Below are 21,494 nucleotides of genomic sequence, written 5' to 3' on the forward strand. Positions count from 1 at the left end.
CAATTCAGGTGCTCCAGCTGTTAAGAACTATCACCTAAACATTCCTTCTTTCACTTCAGGCACTGGCTCCTTATCCTGCCTCCACCCAAGCTTGCTTACCACTGCATGCTCACTGACGTGTACACCCATCACTCTAGTATATGAGCGCTTCCCTTGGAAAATCAACAGCAGTGGCGCAGGGCCCAGGGGACTCCATAGAGTTTCTGGCACATCTCCTTTTTCAGGGTTGGTGGAGCGGCTCTGCTTGGGACGGGGTTTTGGTCTTTGGTTTGTGTTTGTCTTTTTATGGGTTTTGCCTTTGAGGGATGTTTGTTTATTTTATTTTTGTGTGTGAATAAAAAGACAGACCATTCTTACAGGAATTCTTATAGGAATCACCTGGAAATCAAAGATTCCTCCTGCCCCAAACTGTTTTCTGGAAGGTGTCAATAAATGGGTATCCTCCATGGGCAGGGTCATAAATACAGTATTTCCAGGTTCCCTACTGACATACAAAGAGCTTTGTATTCTCAGCACTGCCCTGTGCTCTTCTTGCCCTGCCACAAGGCAAGAGTTCATTGCCAACACTCAAATGTTGCAAAAGCCAGGAAATGTGGAATCCCCTTCAAGATTATCAAGACTAAACAAATCATAGATATTGGAAAACTGGGAACAGAGATAAGGAGGCTCTTCCTACACAACATATGCACAAGACCTTAATTTTTCCCTTGTGGGGATGGCACGAGGAACTAGGAATACAGTTACCTTAGCGCTCCCCGACCAAACATGCCATTTTTCTCTGTGCCCAGCATAACTTCAGATCAGGACTGCTACTTGTATGTGCCAACAGATCCCCTCTGTGTTCCAGGTAGCACCATGGATCCAGGCTGGGGGCAGAGAGCACACTGAACAAAAAGGCTCAGGGAGGTGAAGGAACTATGATCTCTCCCTGAGGAGCTCCTTAAGACAGGGACCACAGGGACAGAATTAAAGTTGCATGGTTGTGCGGGTGGGAAATGTGTTCTTAATTGCGTATGTCCTGGCTTTGCAGCATTTGTGTTTGGGAATTCAACACTCCCATTCTGAAAGGGCTCAGGGAGCAGGATAAAGTGAATCACCTGAAATCTGCATGCCAGCTTACCTGTGGGTTTTGCACATGAAATTTCCCTTGGATTCTGAGAAAGTGCCGTAGTAAGGATGGCATGACTGAGAGGTGTTTGGGGAGGGGGCTTCCTGAGTGTTCCTCAGGTACAAGCCGTGCCCGGTCCCTCCAGGCCCTCAATGAGTTGGAGGGGACAATTGACTGGTTGTGAGGTGTTCAGCTGGAAGCAGCACTGGGATGACGGGGAAGCCCCAAGGTTCCTACTGCACATTGGGCTCAGCATGGGGGGAATGGCTTCTGAACTCTCCTTTTTCCCAAGAACAGGGGATGGGGATTTGCAGAGCCCCTTCCCCAAATTTTCTTGGTTCTTGCTCCCAATGTGCGGAAACCCCACCCTCCCTGACAACCAGCCCCTCCCTGCACACACTGCTGAGTCACCCCATGGCCCCAGCTCCAATGGCTCTGACCCCAACATCTCACCTCACACCCTCAGCAACAGCTGCTGTGCCATAGGGCAGCCAGACCCTGGCAAACTCTACAACAGAGCTCCCTTCTGGTTTTGAGCAGCCTGCCCATCTGTCTCCACACACAGCCTGGTAGCTGGCCTTGTTAGAGTGCCAGTCCCCCTCTTGGAAAACATTTCCAGCTGAGATTCAGGAGACAGAGAGTCTGTAGGGAAGGCTGTCCCCTGCTGCTTTTTCCTCATCTGTTGGAGCTTTTTTAAAGGGTTAGACCAGATTCCTGTTTAAAAGAAAGCTCTTTCAAGTGCTCTGAAATCTGCATACTTAAAATGATTGTCTTGAAATTTGCTATGCCTGATGGGAGTGTAGGGCAGGGTTAGTGATCCAGATGTGGGGTCATTTGAATAGGGAGTTCCTGAGATACAGCCCTCAGAAAAAAACAAAATCACACAAAACCCAAACAAATATAAAAACACCAGCATTTCATTAAATTCACAGATTCTAGCAAGTTAGTTTGAAACCCACCCGGGGAAGAAATCGGAGAATGAACTGTGAATGTTTGGGGGGGGAAATGCTCCATCAAGTTTTTTTTTTTTTTTTTTTTTAAAGAAATGTAATCTGAGTACAGCAGCCTACTCAGAAAGTGCTGGAACTGTTTTGGAAAAGAAAATGACACATGTGAATGGTCACTGGGAGGGGAGGGCAATTAGAGGTGCAAAAGTAGGTGGGAAGGGAGCTTGGGTCTGCTTAGTGATTGATGTATAATTGGAACGGATAGCTGTGGAGGGCAAAGAGTTTGTGGCACAGGTAAGGGAGACGGGAGGGGTTGGGGGAGAGGGAGAAGACAGAGGGGCTTGGAGACTGTGAGGGGTAGCGGAGGAAGTTGGGGGTTTAGCGGGTGACCTTGGGCAAGTCACTCAACCTCTCTGTGTCTGTTTCCCATCTGTAAAATGGGGATCATTATGTAAAAGTTCTTTGAGACCTACTGGTGAAAAGCACTATATGAAATGGTGTCTTTGGATTATTACTTAGCTACAGTAGCATGTCAACTGGAAACCTAGGAGAGAATGAGAATGGTCTAAATAATCACTAACTCCTACTGAAAAAACCTTTCTGTCTCTGTTTAAAAAACTGGGCAAGTAAATGGCAAAAAACTTTGTTAACCCAGAGTGAAGGTTATCCAGTGATACCTCACGCCCTTCCAGAACATTGAGCTCAGCAAAACTCTAACTTCTAACACCCAGGAAATGCAGAGTTAAGGGAAACGCCCACACAACCATAACTCTGCCTCTTTGTATGATGCCCTAGTATGCCCATAACACACACTTTCGCTCTGCCTTGTCACTGTAATGGACAGACGCTACCTACACTTGCTCTGCACTCAAACACTGAGACACAATACCACACTTGTACAATTTAACAGCCCCTTCACACAGGATAGCTCCTAAACCTGTACTGTCCCATACCCATCATTAAACCCAGCCTGCTCTCATATCCCACCTCACGACTGACATTTCCAAGGGCAAGACCACCCCAGTGCCCTGCTCCGGACACAACCTCAATTGAAATGGTGCAGACTGGAACCTCAAGGTCTATGTGCAGCTCCTTCCTTTGATCACACACATGGGGCGGTCTCAGACCCTGATCTCCTCATGTCACAGTCACAGCTCTCCTAAGCTGCTCCAGTTTATTCCTCCATCATTCAGTACCACAACACCCAGCACACTGAATACAGCTGCAGTGGATTTAGATACTTCCCAGTGGCTATTGCCAGCTCGGGGGGGGGGGGGGGAGGGGAAGAGTTAAGCCTCTATGGGCATTCACCTTAACTCAGTTTTGCTGAACTCGACATTCAGAAGAGCATGAGTCATCAACCTTAATGTTGCGTTAAGGCCAAAAGGGGCCATTAGATGGTCTAGTCTGACCTCCTGTATAGCAGAAGCCTTTACATTTTATCCAGTTAACCCTGTACTGAGCCCAAGTAATTTGTGTTGCACTGTGTCCCAGAAACGCATCCAGTCTGGATTTGAAGATGTCAAGAGGTCAGGTGCTCGGTACCCAGAACTGAAGTCAGATTTTACGATGTGCCCAGTACACAGTGTGCAACTGATGCACTGACCTCTCTTGGAAATCTGGCCTATCATGGTACTAGACTCTCAAAGTTTATCTAAAGAAAATGTTTCTGGGCCTCATGAGGACAAGAAAAATCTTGAACACATGGCCACGGTGTTACTGATGTAGCAACGCCTGCCTGAATCAGTTGCTCTGAGTGGGGAGTTGCCCCATTGCATTCCCATGGGTGTTAATTCTGAGCCCATCTGACTGGAGGATGCTCCCATCACCACTGTCCCAGTAGAGGGCACGGTAGGTGGGCTCACCCTATTGTGGCTCTTCTGTGTTGGTAGGATTCCCTCCCCACAGCCCTCTGCTTTGTGGGTAGGAGCTGAACCCTTGTTCCTTCAGAAAAGAGCCTGACTCACCTGCAGGCAGGGAGCTGTGGCCTGGAGCTGGGGGAGACCCCTGGGTGTCTGAAGAGGAGCGGTGGTGAGCAGCCCGCAGCTCAGCTGATGGCTCTTTTGTGTCTGGTTCTTGCCACTGCCCCTTGAATGGGGGTGGGGCAATGGGAACCCCAGATGGGGGGTTGCCAAAGGCCCCAGATTGCCTGACTCTGCTTTTGTTGTTGCAGCGTGTAGCTCTGCTGTGTGGCAGAGTGCGCAGGTTCCTGGCTGGAGGGAGGGATTGCTGCTACATCTCTGTCTTGTTTCTGCCTGACTGCAGGTCACAGTCCCTAACTGTCTCAAGTTTTTACAGACTGTTGTCCCCAGGTCTTTGGGATCCCGCTCTCCCAGGTCATTGCCAATGACTGGACACACAAGCAAATGCAGGAAGCAGTGAAAGGCAGCCGCAGAGACTGCCTGGAGGTGGAAGCGACTGTGACTAAATTTCGAGCTCAGATTCAGAAGAAATCCCCTTTCGGCAGAGGCTGCGTGCTGGGGCCCGGCGGAGAGTTTGCAGATGAGCCACTCTCTCCTACTTTCCTGGACAATGTGTCCCGGAGCCACCGAAGGGTATGGCTGCAAAACAGGTTGAGTGGGGCTGGGGCTGGGGCGGGGGCGGGGGCAGACAGACATAGCTCAGTGGTTTGAGCATTGGCCTGCTAAACCCAGGGTTGTGAGTTCAATCCCTGAGGGGGCCATTTAGAGATCTGGGTTGAAAATTGGGGATTTGGTTGGACTAGATGATCTCCTGAGGTCCCTTCCAACCCTGATATTCTAAACTGTATGCTGGAAGCAAGCTGCCATCAAGCTGGGCAGGAGGGGGGCCATGGCACCCCAACTACTGAGGCTGTTTCCCAGGGGCCCTAGTTACAAGGTCAAGCTGTGCTAGTTTGGCCCTCTGGCTGCTTTCAGCCTTGGGTTGTGCTGGCATCTGTTGGGGAAACTGAGGGGCTTCCAGCAGCATCAAGTCCTGTGGGCTACTGCGCAGAATATAAAGCAGTCCCTGCTCTAAGCAGCTTGCGCAGTAAGAATAAGACAAGAGACAACACTGGACAGATGAGGGAGGAGAAGGAAACTGGCACAAACCTGTTCAGCAAGGGAGAATACATGAAGGTGCTTCTTTGAAAATGTAACATGAGGGCGATAGAATCTGGCATCATGGGCCAGTGATAGGGGGGAGTCAATCTCTTGGTCAGATCTGAGCGAAGACAGGCGGGTGAGTGTAGGCCATGCAAAGAGAGGGGTGACATGGTAAAGTGACGAGCCAGGTCTTTGCAGTAGCATTCTGAATGGACACGAGGAGGGCAAGATAGGATTTACGGAAGCCAGAGAAGAGGATGTTTCAATGGTTGAGACACAAGATGATGAAGGTCTGGACAGGGGTTTTAGCTGTGGATGGAGAGGAAAGGCGGTTCTGAGAATTGCAGAAAGAACTGGAAAGTTTTAGCTATAGCTTGGATGCGAGGATCTTGAGAGGGGGCCAAGTCAAAAATGACATACAGGGTATGGGCCTGAGTGACAAAAAGGATGGTGGTGTTGGGAGAGGAGCAACAGGGAAGGACTCAGAGGGCAAGATTATGAGATCTGTTCTGATCAGCTGAGCTTGTACTGATGGCTGGATGTTTATGAGGAGGTGTCAGAGAAACAGGCTGAGATTGCAGTTTGGACAGATACAGACAGGTCTGGAGTACAGAGGCAGATCTGTGCACCATCAGTACAGAGATGGTAGCTGAATTAGTGTTTGCTGATGAGATTACCCAGAGATAAAATGTAGAAGGAGAAGAGCAGGGGACCCAAGCTCTGAGGGCTGTGATGAGCATCCCCTGAGCAACATGGTGAGAAGTGATTGGAGAGTCTGGAGGGGCCACATGAGAGCACAGAGCCCTGCAAGCCAAGGGAAGATGAGATTTCAATCAGAAGAGCCTGGTCAGTGGTGGTCACCAGGCTGAGAAGGACGAGGATTCACTCTGCCTGTTGTGGAGGTGCAAGCTTTTCTGCCCCCTCTGCTGGGCTGAGACAGGGGAGTACAGCAGTGCAGGGGAAGCGTATTCTGTTCCATGCAGGATGCTGATGTCTTCGGTTTTGTTCTGACTGGGAGCCAAAACCAAATATTTTGAAATTCTCTGCAAAAGTAAATGGAGCCCCGGGACCATTCGTATGTTTGCCTGCTCCAGAGCTGCAGATCCTGGACCCTGGCCTGATCCTGGTCAGGCTCTCTAGGCACTACTGTAATGTGAATAACTAAATCCAGCACATTGTACCACCATATCGGACGAATCTGGTAACTAGCCACTTTCCTGCTGTCCCCGCTCCCGATGAAGTGTGTGTCACCGCGTTGGCTGGTGCCTCAAGCCCAAGACGATGGAGATGGGCCTCCGCGGGCACCACCCAGCCTACAAGGGTATTTTCTGATCCTGCTGCTGCTGCGTGGGTGGGCAAGGGCAGGCAGACAGTCCACTGTCCTGTCAGGGCTTCTGTGGGTCTGGGGCAGAGGGAGCAACTATTACCTTGTTGGCACCCTGGAAAATTAAAATGGGGGGATATGGGAACCAGCATCATCCAGCAGCCCCAGAAGGATGAATGCACTATAAGGTGGGTAGAAGGTGGCTAGATGGTCGGGCTCAACGGGTAGTGATCAATGGCTCCATGTCTAGTTGGCAGCCGGTGTCAAGTGGAGTGCCCCAGGGGTCGGTTCTGGGGCCGGTTTTGTTCAATATCTTCATAAATGATCTGGAGGATGGTGTGGATTGCACTCTCAGCAAATTTGCGGATGATACTAAACTGGGAGGAGTGGTAGATACGCTGGAGGGCAGGGATAGGATACAGAGGGACCTAGACAAATTGGAGGATTGGGCCAAAAGAAATCTGATGAGGTTCAATAAGGATAAGTGCAGGGTCCTGCACTTAGGACGGAAGAACCCAATGCACGGCTACAGACTAGGGACCGAATGGCTAGGCAGCAGTTCTGCGGAAAAGGACCTAGGGGTGACAGTGGACAAGAAGCTGGATATGAGTCAGCAGTGTGTTCTTGTTGCCAAGAAGGCCAATGGCATTTTGGGATGTATAAGTAGGGGCATAGCAAGGAGATCGAGGGACATGATCGTCCCCCTCTATTGGACATTGGTGAGGCCTCATCTGGAGTACTGTGTCCAGTTTTGGGCCCCACACTACAAGAAGGATGTGGATAAATTGGAGAGAGTCCAGCGAAGGGCAACAAAAATGATTAGGGGTCTGGAACACATGACTTATGAGGAGAGGCTGAGGGAACTGGGATTGTTTAGTCTGCAGAAGAGAAGAACGAGGGGGGATTTGATAGCTGCTTTCAACTACCTGAGAGGTGGTTCCAGAGAGGATGGTTCTAGACTATTCTCAGTGGTAGAAGAGGACAGGACAAGGAGTAATGGTCTCAAGTTGCAGTGGGGGAGATTTAGGTTGGATATTAGGAAAAACTTTTTCACTAGGAGGGTGGTGAAACACTGGAATGCGTTACCTAGGGAGGTGGTAGAATCTCCTTCCTTAGAAGTTTTTAAGGTCAGGCTTGACAAAGCCCTGGCTGGGATGATTTAATTGGGGATTGGTCCTGCTTTGAGCAGGGGGTTGGACTAGATGACCTCCTGAGGTCCCTTCCAACCCTGATATTCTATGATTCTATGATTCTATAACTCCAGGCCACTGAGCCTCTCCAGAAGACACTCCAGCCAAGCGGGAAAGACAGAGCAGGGGTAGGGTAACAGGGAAGTGACTCTTGGTTCCATGGGAAATTTCACTCTGAACAAGAGTTTTGCTGGAGTTTGCTTGGAATTTAGACCAAGGCACTAGCAGCTCTGGCAGCAGTAGGGGTGTGTATAGAAGGGAGATTTCCAGTAGTGGCAGTGTGTATAAACAAGGGTTTGTCTACACAGCCACTGGCAGCGTGCTTCCCAGTGTGGATAGATGGACACATGCTAGCTGTGTTCAAGCTAGCATACTGAAAATAGCAGTGTGGCTGCAGCAGCACCAGCTAGCCACCCAAGTGTGTACCCCGGGGCTGTACTCAGAGTGCCTGGGATGAGAGAGCTCACTCTAGCGTCTCACTTCCCTCGCTCGCCCTGGGGTGGTGGCCCATACCAGGCCTCTGTATTTTGTTGGCCAGGATATGGAGTCTTGTGGGGTTCATTTTAGTGCTGAGGTTCTGGGATTTGTGGGGGCACCGGGGGCTTATGAACTGAGGGCTCTGGGCACCTTGCTCTCCCAAGTCACCTCTGTGTCTGATTTCAGGGGGGAGTGTCTGTGGACTCCATCGCTGATTTGGGTGACAACACCTCCAGGCTGCTGGAAGCTCTGCAGCTGTCACATCCCAATGAGCTGGATCTCAGGAGAACCTTGGAGAGGAACAAGACATTGAGCCTCAATCCCATCTACAGGCAGGTCCCGCGTGTTGTGGACAGATGTTGCCAGCACATTGAGGCATACGGTAAAGAAGCTTTTTCCTTCTAACCAAAGGCATTCCTCGAAAATAATGAAATGGTGTCACGTCAGGCCCCCTGAAATCAGTGACAAACCCCCAGTGAGCTCGGGGAACAGGCCCGGTCCTTACCTTCTGAGCTTTGGTTCGCTTGCTTATAGCCAAGAAGCTCTATCCTGTGGGCTAGCCTTCCTCTTGGCCTCTCGAGGTGGATGCAGCTCAGGCCTGCAGAGAATCCTAGACAAGGTTTGGTGAGAATTCCACCTTTTTATTCTTAAAAATCTCACTTTCCTCCCATTTAAATCCCTCTCTCCATTCCCCTGCTAGAAGTGGGGAGGAGACAGAGCCTCTCCAACTCCAAGGCCCATAAAAACCTCTCTTAGGGATGGACAAACTGGCTCCCCTTTGTTGGATCCAACAAATCTTCACCCCTTTGTTGGATCCAAACCAAGACCTTTCCCGAGTCTCTGATGCTGTTGGAGGTTTCTCCAGCCCCCAAGGTTTCTGAATTCATTGATCAACAAGGAACACTTTGTGACATTCCAAGGTACAATCCAGACTATGAGCACCTGCCCTGCAACCATGGGTGCCTTACAATGTCTTGCTGAAGTAGCTCCCATCTGGGTCGCTCACATACAGCCTCCAGCATGCAAGCCCCACCTGAGTATCTGTGGGTAACGGCAGCCTGCCAGCCACACTTGGGTTACACTCTGGCTCTCACCAGCCTTGGTTACATTGCAGGGTGACCCCAACACACCCCCAGTCTTAGATTTTTTCCCCACGGAAATGTATGTCCTGTACTGCCCAACCCTCTCTTGGACATGACAAGTTATATTAAATCCGTTATTCTTTTAAAAGAATAATAAACACACAACTTGTCACCGCAAGTGGAGATGCCCAGACACTTAAGTTTAAAGACAGTGGATTAGATAAAACAATAAAACAAGTTTATTAACTCAAAGAGAGAGATTTTAAGCGAGTACAGATAATGAGGCATAAAAGTCAGAAATGGCTACAAGAAAAATAAAGATAAGACATTTATTAATACCTAACTTAACTACTTTAGAATCAAAGCAAAGTTTTCTCACCACATGCTTTCAGCAGTCTTACTGACCAAACTCTCTAGGTCAGGACCCCTCCCTCAGAGTCCAACAGCTGCTTCCTTTGTTGCTTCAGTGCAGGGAGGGGATGTCTTGTGGTGTTTGTCTCTACCATTTATAGTTTCAGTTCCTCTCTTGACAAACATTTCCCAGCTGAAAACCAGGAGTCAAAGAGTTGATGTGGAAGGATGTTCCCTGCTGCTTTTTTCACCTGTTTGAACTTCCTTTGTCTTTCCTTGCTGCTTGATGGTTCTGTTTATGGCTTAAATGCAACTTAAGCAGAGCACACATACCTTTGTTTAGGACAGACCTGTTTGCCAACTTCTGTTTAGGCAGGGCTGTGGGGTTTGGAACTTGTGTCAATATCACCATACAGGGGAATTGTTTAACTTTACATACAATTTTGCCACATATACTTTAGCAGAAAAATACAGACCAGCAAATTATGGGTTCTCAAATGATACCATACAAGGCATACCTTATACAAACATTATTACAGTAGTGTGTAGGTGTGAATACAGGGGTACATTTGGTCTCTCACTTGCATAGCCAAGAGAAACTGAGTCACTAACCCCCAATTTTCAAAGCTCTGTCAAGTCACCTTTGCAACACAGCTCAGGTGTTAAAAATTACATCAACCTAGTTAGATCTGCTCAGGGGTGTGAAAATGTCACACCCCTGAGCTCTGTAGTTAAGCCAACCTAGCCTCTGGTGTAGTTGCGGCCAGGTCAATCTGGCTACTGCTGCTCAGAGAGATGGATTACTTATACTGATGGAAAACCCTCTTCTGTCACCTTAGGAAGCATCTACACTATTGTGCTACAGTAGCACAGCTGCAGCGCTGTATCTCTGCAGCTTTAACGCCTGTAATGTAGACATAGCTTCAGTTCCACCAGCCGAAGACAACTCTAGAGCTACTTTCAAAACCAACCTTTGTCCCCAAACTCAATTTGAGTCTGGGCAGTGCCCTCCTGGCACTCAGATAATAGAGGAAGTAGCACAGGCTGGAGGCCAGGGATGCGGGAGATTCAGGGGGTGGTTAATTAATTGCAAATGATACCCTGGGGATGAAGGATGGGGTTGCATGGAGGTGGCAGATTGTAGGACAGCACAGGGAGAAGCCTTTCATTTACTGAGTCTTTGTGAGTTAACAGAGTGAAGCAATGTCTTCCCTTGTAGCTAAAGGTAAAGAGCCCAGTGTTCCACGTGGCACAGAGCAGTCAGGGCTGTGAACAAGTAAAGAAATTCATTTGAATACAGAGCTGTTTACAAACCTATTTTTCTTTCAGGACTCCAGACCGTGGGCATTTTCCGCGTCGGAAGCTCTAAGAAAAGAATTCAGCAGGTAGAGTGCCCAACTCACCAAACCATCTGTATAGGTGACAGGTGCCACGCAGGGACATAGAAGGAGAATGGGAGATGGGAACACAGATTTGCCTACTCTACAATAAGAACCAGATTGAAATGTGGCTGCATCCAGGGCTGTGAGCCCCATGTTCTGTAACACAATTTATTCTGGCTTGTGTGCACAGCAAAAAAATGATCTCCCAGTGTGGCAGGATCAGGAATCCCCCTGAAGGATCTGCCAGTGCTAGAACATGTTCCTCTGAGCCGGTTGTATTGTATCTCTTCTATGTCACACAGTCAAGTTAAAAATCAGTATGGATGGTGCTGTACAGAGAGCATTGCTGGGAGGCAGTTGGGAAGAGGCAGGCAAGGAGAGAAAAGAAAACACAATATAGGAAACAGAGCAAGAGACTGAAGTGAGTCTGTCTCCTGTGTGTGCAGGGCAGCTGCCCCTGCAGTCTCTGTGCCCAGGAGAACTATGTTGAGAAGGAAGAGAGAATGGAGCTGAGGAGTGGGGGGAGAGAGAATGGGGTAAGGACGAGAGCTTGGGAAGGAGAGAGGAAGAAAGGGGTGTATGGCCCAGCGAAGGAGGGATGAGTACAAGACAATGAAGGGAGGAGACGAGACTAAAGTTTAGACACTTGAGAAGATCGGAAAGCTGAGGAGAAGGAAGCCAGAGTATATGTGAGGGGTAGAGAATAAATAAAGTAGGGCTTGGTATACCTGAGTCTAAAATTACATTGACATAGTCCTGCAGGAGCAGAAAACACAGTGCAGAGGCTGGACCTAGGAAACCAGTGACAAGGACTCATAAGGAAATACAGGCCTAGATCCTTGGGTCCAGCTGAACTATCCTGGAGGCAACTGGAGGCTGATTTGGCTCTTGCCATAACTTAGAACTGCCTTGGAGCTATTCTAACTTACTTTGGCTGGTCACAACTGGATTGCAATGTGCTGTGGCCATGCCTCCACTCTGGGTGGGACTGTGAAGGGTTGGTATAGCTGGCTCCATGCCAGCTGGCAATTCCCTTATGCCAGGTGAACCCCAGCTAGTCTTTCTTCCGATATGTGGCCCAAAGGTGATGTATTGGGGCCAAAGACATCACCCCTACTATGTTTGCCCACCTCTCGCTTTATTGTATTGGAACTGATTCCTAGATATTAAGGCTAGAAGGGACCACTCTGATCATGTAGCCTGACTTTCTGTATAACACAGCCCAGAGAATTTTACCCAGTGATTCCTGCATCAAGCCTATAGCCGTTAGTTGAGGTAGAGCCTATCTTTTAGAAAGACATCCAACCCTTACAGATTTCAAGTGATAGCGCAGCCACCAGATCCCTGCGTAAGATGTTTCAGAGGTTAATTATCTTCATTATTAAAAGTATGTTCCTTACTGTGAATTTGTCTAGCTTCAACTTCAAGCCATTGGAATTTGTTCTGCCTTTGCTACATAGACCCCCCACCCGACTATCACAAGTGAAAAATGTCTGGCCAGTAGAATAAATGACAATTAAAAAGGAATTCTTTAAATACTTCCGGGGAAAAAAAGAAATCCTAGTAATGTTATACATAGGGAAGGTAAGATTGTCAATAATGATGCAGAAAAGGAAGTATTCAATAGATATTTCTGTTCTGTATTTATAGTCAGATACATACAAATATTTTCTATTCCAACATTAACTAAACAGGAGGTTAAACAGCTACTACTGAACATAAACATTTTTAAATCTGCAGAATCAGATATCTTACCTAAGAGTTTTAAAATAATTGGCTGGGGAGTTGTTTGAGCCATAATGTTGATAATTAACAAATCTTGGAATATTGGGGACCCCAGTACAACTATCAGCTGGTTAGCCTGGGCAACCCAGTGGAATGGCTGAGACAGGATGCCACCAGTAAAGAATTAAAGAATGGTAGCATTGTTATTTTAGCAATCAACATGATTCTGTGAAAATAGATCTTGTCAAGTGAACTTAACATTGTGCTTTGATGAGATGGCAAATTTGGTTGATAAGGGAAACTGCGTTCACACAATATACTTAGACTTCAGTAAGGCATTTAACTTAGTGCCCCACAAATTATGTTTTAAAAAAACCCCAGTACCCTACAAAATCATTGCAGCCCATGTTAAGTAGGTTAAAAACTGGTTAACTGATCTCTGAAAGTAATTGTAAATGGGAATCAGCATTCAGTGGGGGTGTTACTACTTGTGGCTTGAAGTTACTGTTACTAGTGGGGTCCTGCAAGGATCTGTTCTCTGCCTGATACTATTTAATATCTTTATCAGTGATCTGGAAGAAAACAAAATTGTTGCTGATAAATTTAGCAGGTGACACAGAAATTGGTGGAGTGGTAAAAATGGGTACAGGGCAGTTGTACAGACTGATCTGGATGGCTTGGTAAACTGGGCTCATTTGAACAATATGTGTTTTAATACAGCCAAATGCAAGGTCATACATTTAGTGCCAAAGAACGTGCATCATACTTACAGAATGGGGGCTTACATTCTGGAAAGCAATGTCTCAGAAAGGACTTGGTGGTCTTGGTGGATAATCAGCTGAACATGATTTCCCAGTGCAATTTTGTGCTTAAGAGGCTGAACGTGATCCTTGGATATATAAGCAAGTCAATGTCAACTAGAAGCAGGGAGGTGATTTTACCTCTGTATGTGGCATCTGTAAGATCATCACTGACATACCGCCTGGTTCTTGTATCCACAGTTTAAAAAAAAGACATTGAAAAAATTGGAAAGGGTTCTGAAAAGAGCCAGAAATAATTTGCTGGCTGGACAACCTGCCTTAGAGCAAGCGACTTAAAATGATCAATCTATTTAGTGTATCAAAGAGAAGGTTAAAAGCTGACTTGATCTTAGTGTAGAAGTATCTGCATGGGGAGAAGATTCTAACAGCAAAGGGCTCTTTAATAATAGCAGACAAAAGCAGATCAAGATTCAATTGAGCCAATTAGATTCAGACTAGAAAAAAGTGCCCATTTTTAAATGGGGTAATTAACCACTGGAGCAATTTCCGTAGAGATGTGGTTGATTCTCCATCACTTGTCATCTTCAAATCACAATGGGTGTCTTTCCAAAAAGTATTCTCTAGTCCAACTAGCAGCTGTGGCCTGAATTATGCAGGAAGTCAAACTAGATGATCATAAAGGTCCCTTCTTACCTTAAAATCTATTAATTGTTCTGTGAGCTGAACACACTCCAATCCCCTTTACTTCAGTGGGAAAAGCATGCCCCAGCCTTCAAGGGGATGGGCCCCAGACTGCTAGATGGAGGAGTGACTCATTGCTGCTTGCCTTTTTCTTCTTTTTCACATTATTTAAGCTGCGGGAAGAATTCGACCAGGGATTTGATGTTTTCTTGGATGATAGTCATTGCGTCCACGATGTGGCAGCTCTGCTCAAAGAGTTTTTCCGGGACATGCCGGATTCCCTGATTCCCAGGGAACTCTACTCAGCCTTTGTCAGTACAGCCTGTAAGTAGCCAGAATCCCAGCACCCCAGGACCCACTTCACTCGCCTGGGGACAAAGGGCTGCACTTGAATTTTTCTTTTGTAAAGAACAAATCTGTAAAGCAATGTAGTGCTTATTAAAGTGATAGGCTAGTTCCTGGGCTCAAAACAGGAGTAGCTGGAGCAGGTCAGACTAGATCAGTGGTTCTCAACCCATCGCCCATGGGCCACTTGCGGCCCAATCAGCACACAGCAGCAGCCCATGTGACAGCCTCAGGGCCATACTCAGGTAGCGTATATATTGTGTGAATGTGGCCCACATAACACAGAGAGCTGCATATGCGGCCCACAATGGTAAATAGCTTGAGAACTACTGGGTTAGACAATCTCATGGTCCCTTCTGGCTTTAAACTCCATAACTTGACAAATAATGTCATGTGCACCTGTAATTCAGACAGCACTTGTGCAAATTCCCGCACACAGCTCTGTCACTGGCACCTCAGTCCACAGCCACAGCTCTCCCCAGATCATGTTATTTTAGTCCTGGAACCCCCATGCCCTTCCCAATCCTGCCATTCCAGCCCTCCCACTCCCATATGGCTTTGCCAATGCACCTCAATGCTGACTAGCAGCACCCCCTGTTATTCACTGGTGCTGTATGCGACCAAGGCGTGGGAAATTAGACATGGTTTTGCAGTGTGGTATGACATTTCTAAAGATCATTTTAATTTGGGGGCACCCAAGCAGAGACACCTCCTCGAGAAGCCAAGAAGACCAATGGCATTTTGGGGTGTATAAGTAGGGGCATTGCCAGCAGATTGAGGGATGTGATCGTTCCCCTCTATTCGACATTGGTGAGGCCTCATCTGGAGTACTGTGTCCAGTTTTGGGCCCCACACTACAAGAAGGATGTGGAGAAATTGGAGAGAGTCCAGCAAAGGGCAACAAAAATGATTAGGGGTCTGGAACACATGACTTATGAGGAAAGGCTGAGGGAACTGGGATTGTTTAGTCTAGGGAAGAGAAGAATGAGGGGGGGATTTGATAGCTGCTTTTAACTACCTGAAAGGTGGATCCAAAGAGGATGGATCTAGACTAATCTCAGTGATAGCAGATGCTAGGACAAGGAGTGATGGTCTCAAGTTGCAGTGGGGGAGATTTAGGTTGGATATTAGGAAAAACTTTTTCACTAGGAGGGTGGTGAAACACTGGAATGCGTTATCTAGAGAGGTGGTGGAATCCCCTTCCTTAGAAGTTTTTAAGGTCAGGCTTGACAAAGCCCTGGCTGGGATGATTTAGTTGGGGATTGGTCCTGCTCTGGGCAGGGGGTTGGACTAGATGACCTCCAGAGGTCCCTTCCAACTCTGATATTCTATGATTCTATAAGCAGGGAGGTGAGAGTCCCTCTCTATACAGCTTGTACACAACCAGATCTGCAATCTTACAGTGGCTTCTTGACATCTGCTGGTGTCCTGTACAATAAGCTAAAGAGATGTCAGCAGCTACCTACGGTATTTGGGTGACCACTTCCCATTAGAAGTAATGGGGCTTTGGCAGCCACCTTCCCTCTCTGACTTTGGAAATCTCAACTGTAACGTGCTGGCTGCAAGGTAAATGAGCATGACTCTTTTGATGGCTGAAGGAACCAAGCATTTTTGTGCAGTAAACATACAGTACGGATGTTGCCTGCATGATATTGATGAAAGTGATGAATGTGGGGAGGTGGGGGTTTTCCAATCCCCTTCCTCCATGTCCTACTGTAGCAATGTTGCCAGGAAAACGAGTTACCAAAAACCTCTTCCCATTGGCTGATAGCCTGTGAGCTATATCTGACAACTGCTGCATTGCAGAAAGTGCAGGAAGCCTGGAGAAAAGCTTTCAGACCTCTCGTTCAGTTGTGTCAAGGAAACAGTAATGATGCTTCCAGGACATTTCATTACACCCCCAAAGCACATCCCGTTTCAGCAGCAGATAACGATTATCTGGAAAAACCTTTGTGAACTTTACTCCAGCACTGTGGGGCTGTGCAGGAACTGGGGAGCTGGCTCTAGACCAGGATAATGTGATCTGAGATGAGTTGCCTGAGAAAGCAGTGCATGGGTGAATTCAGGAGTGCAGAAACACAGGTACAAATAGAGAAGCATTTAAGAGGACACAGGGCTTGATTCTCAATTTGTCCCTGCACTTGAGGCAGGGAGCATGTGAATAGAAAGGGGGTGTGATGTTTTGGGGTCCAACCCAGAGCAATGACTTTGTCACCCTGTCCTACAACTCTGGCTGCTTTAAACGCTATGCTGCAGTGGCTCACAGCTTGGATACCAACAGCTAGTGTACATGCATACAGGTCACACTGCCTCTGCCCACTTCCTGTTTGCAGAGTGACTCCAACATCCCCCACTCTCAGATTTCCCCCAGAGAGTCTCCCTGCAGTGTCCAGGCCTCTCCTGGAAGTAATTAGGTTTGCTGCTCCTTTGATGAGACAGAAACAGGAGCTTGTTATCATGACTGTCACTTCAGTTCAATCAAAGCACGGGCTTGTCTTTGTAAGAAGTCAAACATTTATTCAATTAAAAAGAGAGTGGATTTAAGTGAGATCAAGTATGGGGGATAAAGATCAAAAGACTTACAAACAAACAGAAGTAAAAATGCGCTTTCTAATTGCTCAGCCCCAGCATAGCAAGCTACAGTCTTTGTTCCAAGTGGTTTCCTCACCAGTCTTCCCTTTCCAGCCATGGCTGAGTGGTTCTTAGGCTGCCCAGAGTGCTGGTTTTCCTTGTTTCCTCGGGTGGAGGATAACATAGGCGTTCTCTGCCTCTCTCGGTAGAGCCCAATAAACCTTTGAGAAGTCTCTTTCTCCAAGTTCATTGACCCTGCTTCCAGAGGCAGGCAGGCTTCTTGGGGGTGCAGTCCCAATCCCCCCCTGAGTTCCTTAAGTGATGCCTTTCTTTCACTTGCTCTCCTGTTGGCTTTGTTTGCCTGAAATGAACATGTGCTTTCCTTTGTCTTTTGTCCCACCTTGCTCAATTTCCATGGGAGACACATACAAGCATAATAGCTAGCTCACCTTACCTGATCACTCTTGTTACAGTGTGTATGGTAACACCCATTGTTTCATGTTCTCTCTGTATATAAATCTCCCCACTGTATTTTCCACTGCATGCATCCGATGAAGTGAGCTGTAGCTCACGAAAGCTTATGCTCAAATATATTTGTTAGTCTCTAAGGTGCCACAAGTCCTCCTTTTCTTTTTGCGGATTCAGACTAACACGGCTGCTACTCTGAAACATACAAGCAGGACCCCCGTTCCTTGGTCTGGAAAGAACCTGTTTATCAAGAGGTGACCTGCCTGCTTTAAACACATTTGAGTCATTAATTGCAGCACAGCTGTGTAATCTGTTGTGGGTTGACCATACATACATCCCACAAGAACATTAATGATCTGGAAGTGATTAGTTTTCCAATGTCATGTTACATGACACCTTTTAGAGACTTGTTGGCATGATGTAGATGGTATTTTAGAAACAGGTTATAGCAGTAGTGAGTTGGGGTACACTGAGCAGGTCAGGCCAGCTGCAGGGAGTCCCTTGCCTTCTGGCAGAGGGAGGTTCTTACAGTCACGGGGAGACTTTTAGACACCATATTCCGCAGCCCCTGCCTGACTCCCAGTGTAATTTAGAGGAGCCTCAGGTCTGCTGTAGTTACCACTTTGCTTCCTGTGGCCTGCTTGCGGGCTCTGGGAAGCAGAGAGTACTAGTAGGACAAGAGCACTGTGGTCACACCCTGACATTGGCCTAGTCCCCATCCTGTGCTGGGGGCTGGGAGAAGGGCTTGGGGAGCATCCTCAGTGTGAAGAAGGCAATGTCTTGCACTGCCAAAATTGAATGGCGAGGCTTTAGGAGGCGCAAGAGTCATGCCCCCATGTGGACGGGCTTGAAGTGAAGGTACGTGTGCAGCAGCAGAGCTGGAGGAATGCCCCAGCAACCAGAGACACGCGACTGACAATAACTGCAGCCAGGTTATAACCTTCCAGGGAAGACAGAATGACTGAACTTGGAGCAAAATGTCACCAGAGCAGTAAGCAAAACCATTTTGCTGCGGTAGCCGCAGCAGTAGGCTGTGTGCAGCACTAAAGGTGAGGAAAGGTTCTGATCAGTGCACAGCATCCTTCACCTGCAGGGCGGGGTGACAGTATGAGCTGAGAATCAGTGTGCGAGTACTTCTACCCCCAGATGCCCAGTTGCTGCGCCCTGCCAGCCGGATGCTTCAGTCCCATGCAGAGCAATGGGAGAGGAGCAATAGGGCAGGTGCCCAGAACTGGGGTGTGCGTTTGTAGGGAAATAGGGAAATTAGGGATCATGGTTCCCTGTTATAGGGGGCAGGTTGTCTGCAATGTGTGCCCCAGAGAGAGCTGAGGTAAAGGGAATGTTGATTGGAGCTGGTAGAAGTCAGAATTTCCATTCCGTGGGAAATTCTACATTTCAAAACGGCTTTTGTTCCAAATTAGAACAAAAACTAGAAATTTCTACGTTTCCTGGGGAACAGAAATTCCTGGAAGATATGTTCTGAAAAACCCAAAATGTTTCATTTAAATGATTCCAAACAAAATTCAGCATCTGGTTGCCCCAACTCTGGGAGATGCCCTGGTCTGCCCCTAGGGAGTTGCGGACCACCTAAGACCCCTTGGAGTGGGGGGCAGCCTGAAGAGTCCCCTGCCATGGAGCAGGGAACCTAGAAGTCCTGAGAGTCCCAGCTTGAGCTCCCAGGGTTGCCAAGGCTTCCAGGCATCTGGCTGAAGGACTCCCTATCTTGTACTCGGGCCCCCAGCACTTCCAGGCTCCCTGCCATGGAGTGGAGAACCTAGAAGCACTAAAAGCCCCTGGGAACTTCAGCTGGGGCTTCTAGATTCCTTGCTCCATGGGATGGGATTCTCCAGGCTGCCTCACTAATAAGGCTGCCATGACCTTCTGGAAGTACACAGGGGCTTCCACATGGGAGAGGGACCCTCTACATGTGTCTAGAGGGGGTGGTAACAGATGTCAGGAGCCTGTACCCCGGGGGCCTGCTTCTATGATGGTGTGGGGCCTGGCTCAAACAGCTGCAGCGATGCTTCCAGCTCCAGGACTCCTGTATGGTTTCCAAAGTGTGGGAGGGTGGGTGGGATTGTTGGTTTCAGTACTTCCCCCCTACCCCTAACACCCATTTGGCTGCTCAGGTGTTTCTTTGGTGCAAATTCAACCAGGGTCTATAATGGCAGCACATTAGCACAACAATCATATAAGGGGGTATCTGGTGACACCATGACCTTATGACCCTGCTTAGTGGGGTTCCCTACAGTGGTAAAAGAAGTGCCTCTTTCCCCTATATTTGGGATATAATCTAGTTAAGCTTGTTAAGTTCTTGGCCAGTAAAACTAGCCCCGGTATGAGGATATGCTCCAACTGAGGAAGCAAAAAGGGGGGAAATCATTGCTAACTCCCCTGCAGATAGAAGCTGAAGACTCAGGGTACATATACATGGAGCTTGGATATGGGATATGGGTGGGACGGGCAACAACTTGGGCTAGCTGCCCAAGTACATACCCAGGTGGTCAGGTGTGATTGTACGCAGGGTGGCTAGCCCTAGCGACTGCCCATGCCGCCGTGGATACACTATTTTTAGTTGCTACCTTGAGCAGAAGTAGCGGGGGTACGTCTATGCAAGCTGGGAGTCACACCGCCCAGTGCAAAGGTAGACATACCCTTAGCAGGAGCATGGATGATCCTGTCCCTTCTCCATACCGCCCTGCCACAGACAACCTTTGTTGCAGTTATCAGCGTGTGGAGCAATGACTCCTTCTTTAGCTATGTGATTTGGGCTATTGGGAGGGCCCTACCAAATTCACAGCCATGAAAAACACGTCACGGATTGTGAAATCTGGTCTCCCCCCCTGAAATCTGGTCTTTTGTGTGCTTTTACCCTATACTATATAGATTTCAGAGACCAGCATTTCTCAGATTGGGGGTCCTGACCCAAAAAGGAGTTGCAGGGGGAGGTCAGAAGATTATTTTAGGGGGGTCGCAGTATTGTCACCCTTACATCTGGGTGGCCGGAGAGTGGTGGCTGTTGGCCGGGCGCTCAGCTCTGAAGGCAGCGCAGCCAGCAGCAGCGCAGAGGTAAGGGGGGCAATACTAGACTCCTGCGCTGCTGCCTTCAGAGCTGGGGGGCTGGAGAGCGGCGGCTGCTGACTGAGGGCCCAGCTCTGCAGGCAGCCATGCAGAAGTACGGGCGGCAATACCACACCAGGCCACCCTTACTTCTGCGCTTCTGCTGGCGACGGCTCTGCCTTCAGAGCTGGGCTCCCGATCAGCAGCTGCCGCTCTCCAGCTGCCCAGCTCTGAAGGCAGCGTCACCGCCAGCAGAAGCGCAGAAGTAAGGGTGGCAGTACCGCAACCCCCCACCTACAATAACCTTGCAGCCCCCCACAACTCCTCTATGGGTCAGGACCCCTACAGTTACAACACAGTGAAATTTCAGATTGAAATAGCTGAAATCATGAAATTTATGATTTTTAAAATCCTGTGGCTGTGAAATTGACCAAAATGGACCATGAATTAGATAGGGCCCTAGCTATTGGGGCGACAAAGGCCCTCTGACTATACTGGGCCCATTTGGACAGACTCTGACACCTGCAGCTCCACTGAATCACCAACCCCAAGCACTCAAAAATCACGAGATTGGCTTAAAAATCAGGAGATTTCTCAACATTACTGACTATTGGTTTTTCTTTTCCTTCTGGTCTCTGAGCCTTTTGGCTACATTCAGGTCACATTTTCCAGGTTTTCGTTGCAGCCACAAAGGCTAGAAACTTACCTACTTTAGCAACATAGGTACTGCCTGACTGGATCAGACCTAGGATCCATCTTGTCCAGTATCCTGTCTCTGACAGAGGCCAACCACCTGCTGCTACAGAGGAAGGTGTAAGGACCCTAGAGTAGGCAGATATGAGATAATCTGCCCCATTGAACTCTCATTTTGATCCCTAATAGTAAGAGATTGGTGTAAACTCTGAAGCATGAGGTTTAATTTTCATTCCAAAACTCGTTGACATTAATTATGCCAAC

The 21,494-nt window shown here is 48.0% G+C and overlaps 1 protein-coding gene across 3 annotated transcripts in view; it reads left to right on the top strand.

The window, feature by feature from the left end:
* Positions 1 to 21,494, top strand: part of ARHGAP36 (Rho GTPase activating protein 36) — a 78,810-nt gene that overhangs the window by 41,038 nt on the left and 16,278 nt on the right. For all 3 annotated transcript variants that reach the window (XM_084639516.1, XM_084639514.1, XM_084639515.1), the window contains exons 5-8: positions 4,354 to 4,610; positions 8,298 to 8,493; positions 10,874 to 10,929; positions 14,267 to 14,417. In XM_084639516.1, the coding sequence (XP_084495642.1) occupies positions 4,354 to 4,610; positions 8,298 to 8,493; positions 10,874 to 10,929; positions 14,267 to 14,417 (660 nt within the window). The remainder of the gene's footprint in view (positions 1 to 4,353; positions 4,611 to 8,297; positions 8,494 to 10,873; positions 10,930 to 14,266; positions 14,418 to 21,494) is intronic.

This window comes from Lepidochelys olivacea (assembly GCF_965140295.1).
Source record: "Lepidochelys olivacea isolate rLepOli2 genome assembly, chromosome: 9".
In the NCBI taxonomy this organism is placed as follows: Eukaryota; Metazoa; Chordata; order Testudines; family Cheloniidae; genus Lepidochelys; species Lepidochelys olivacea.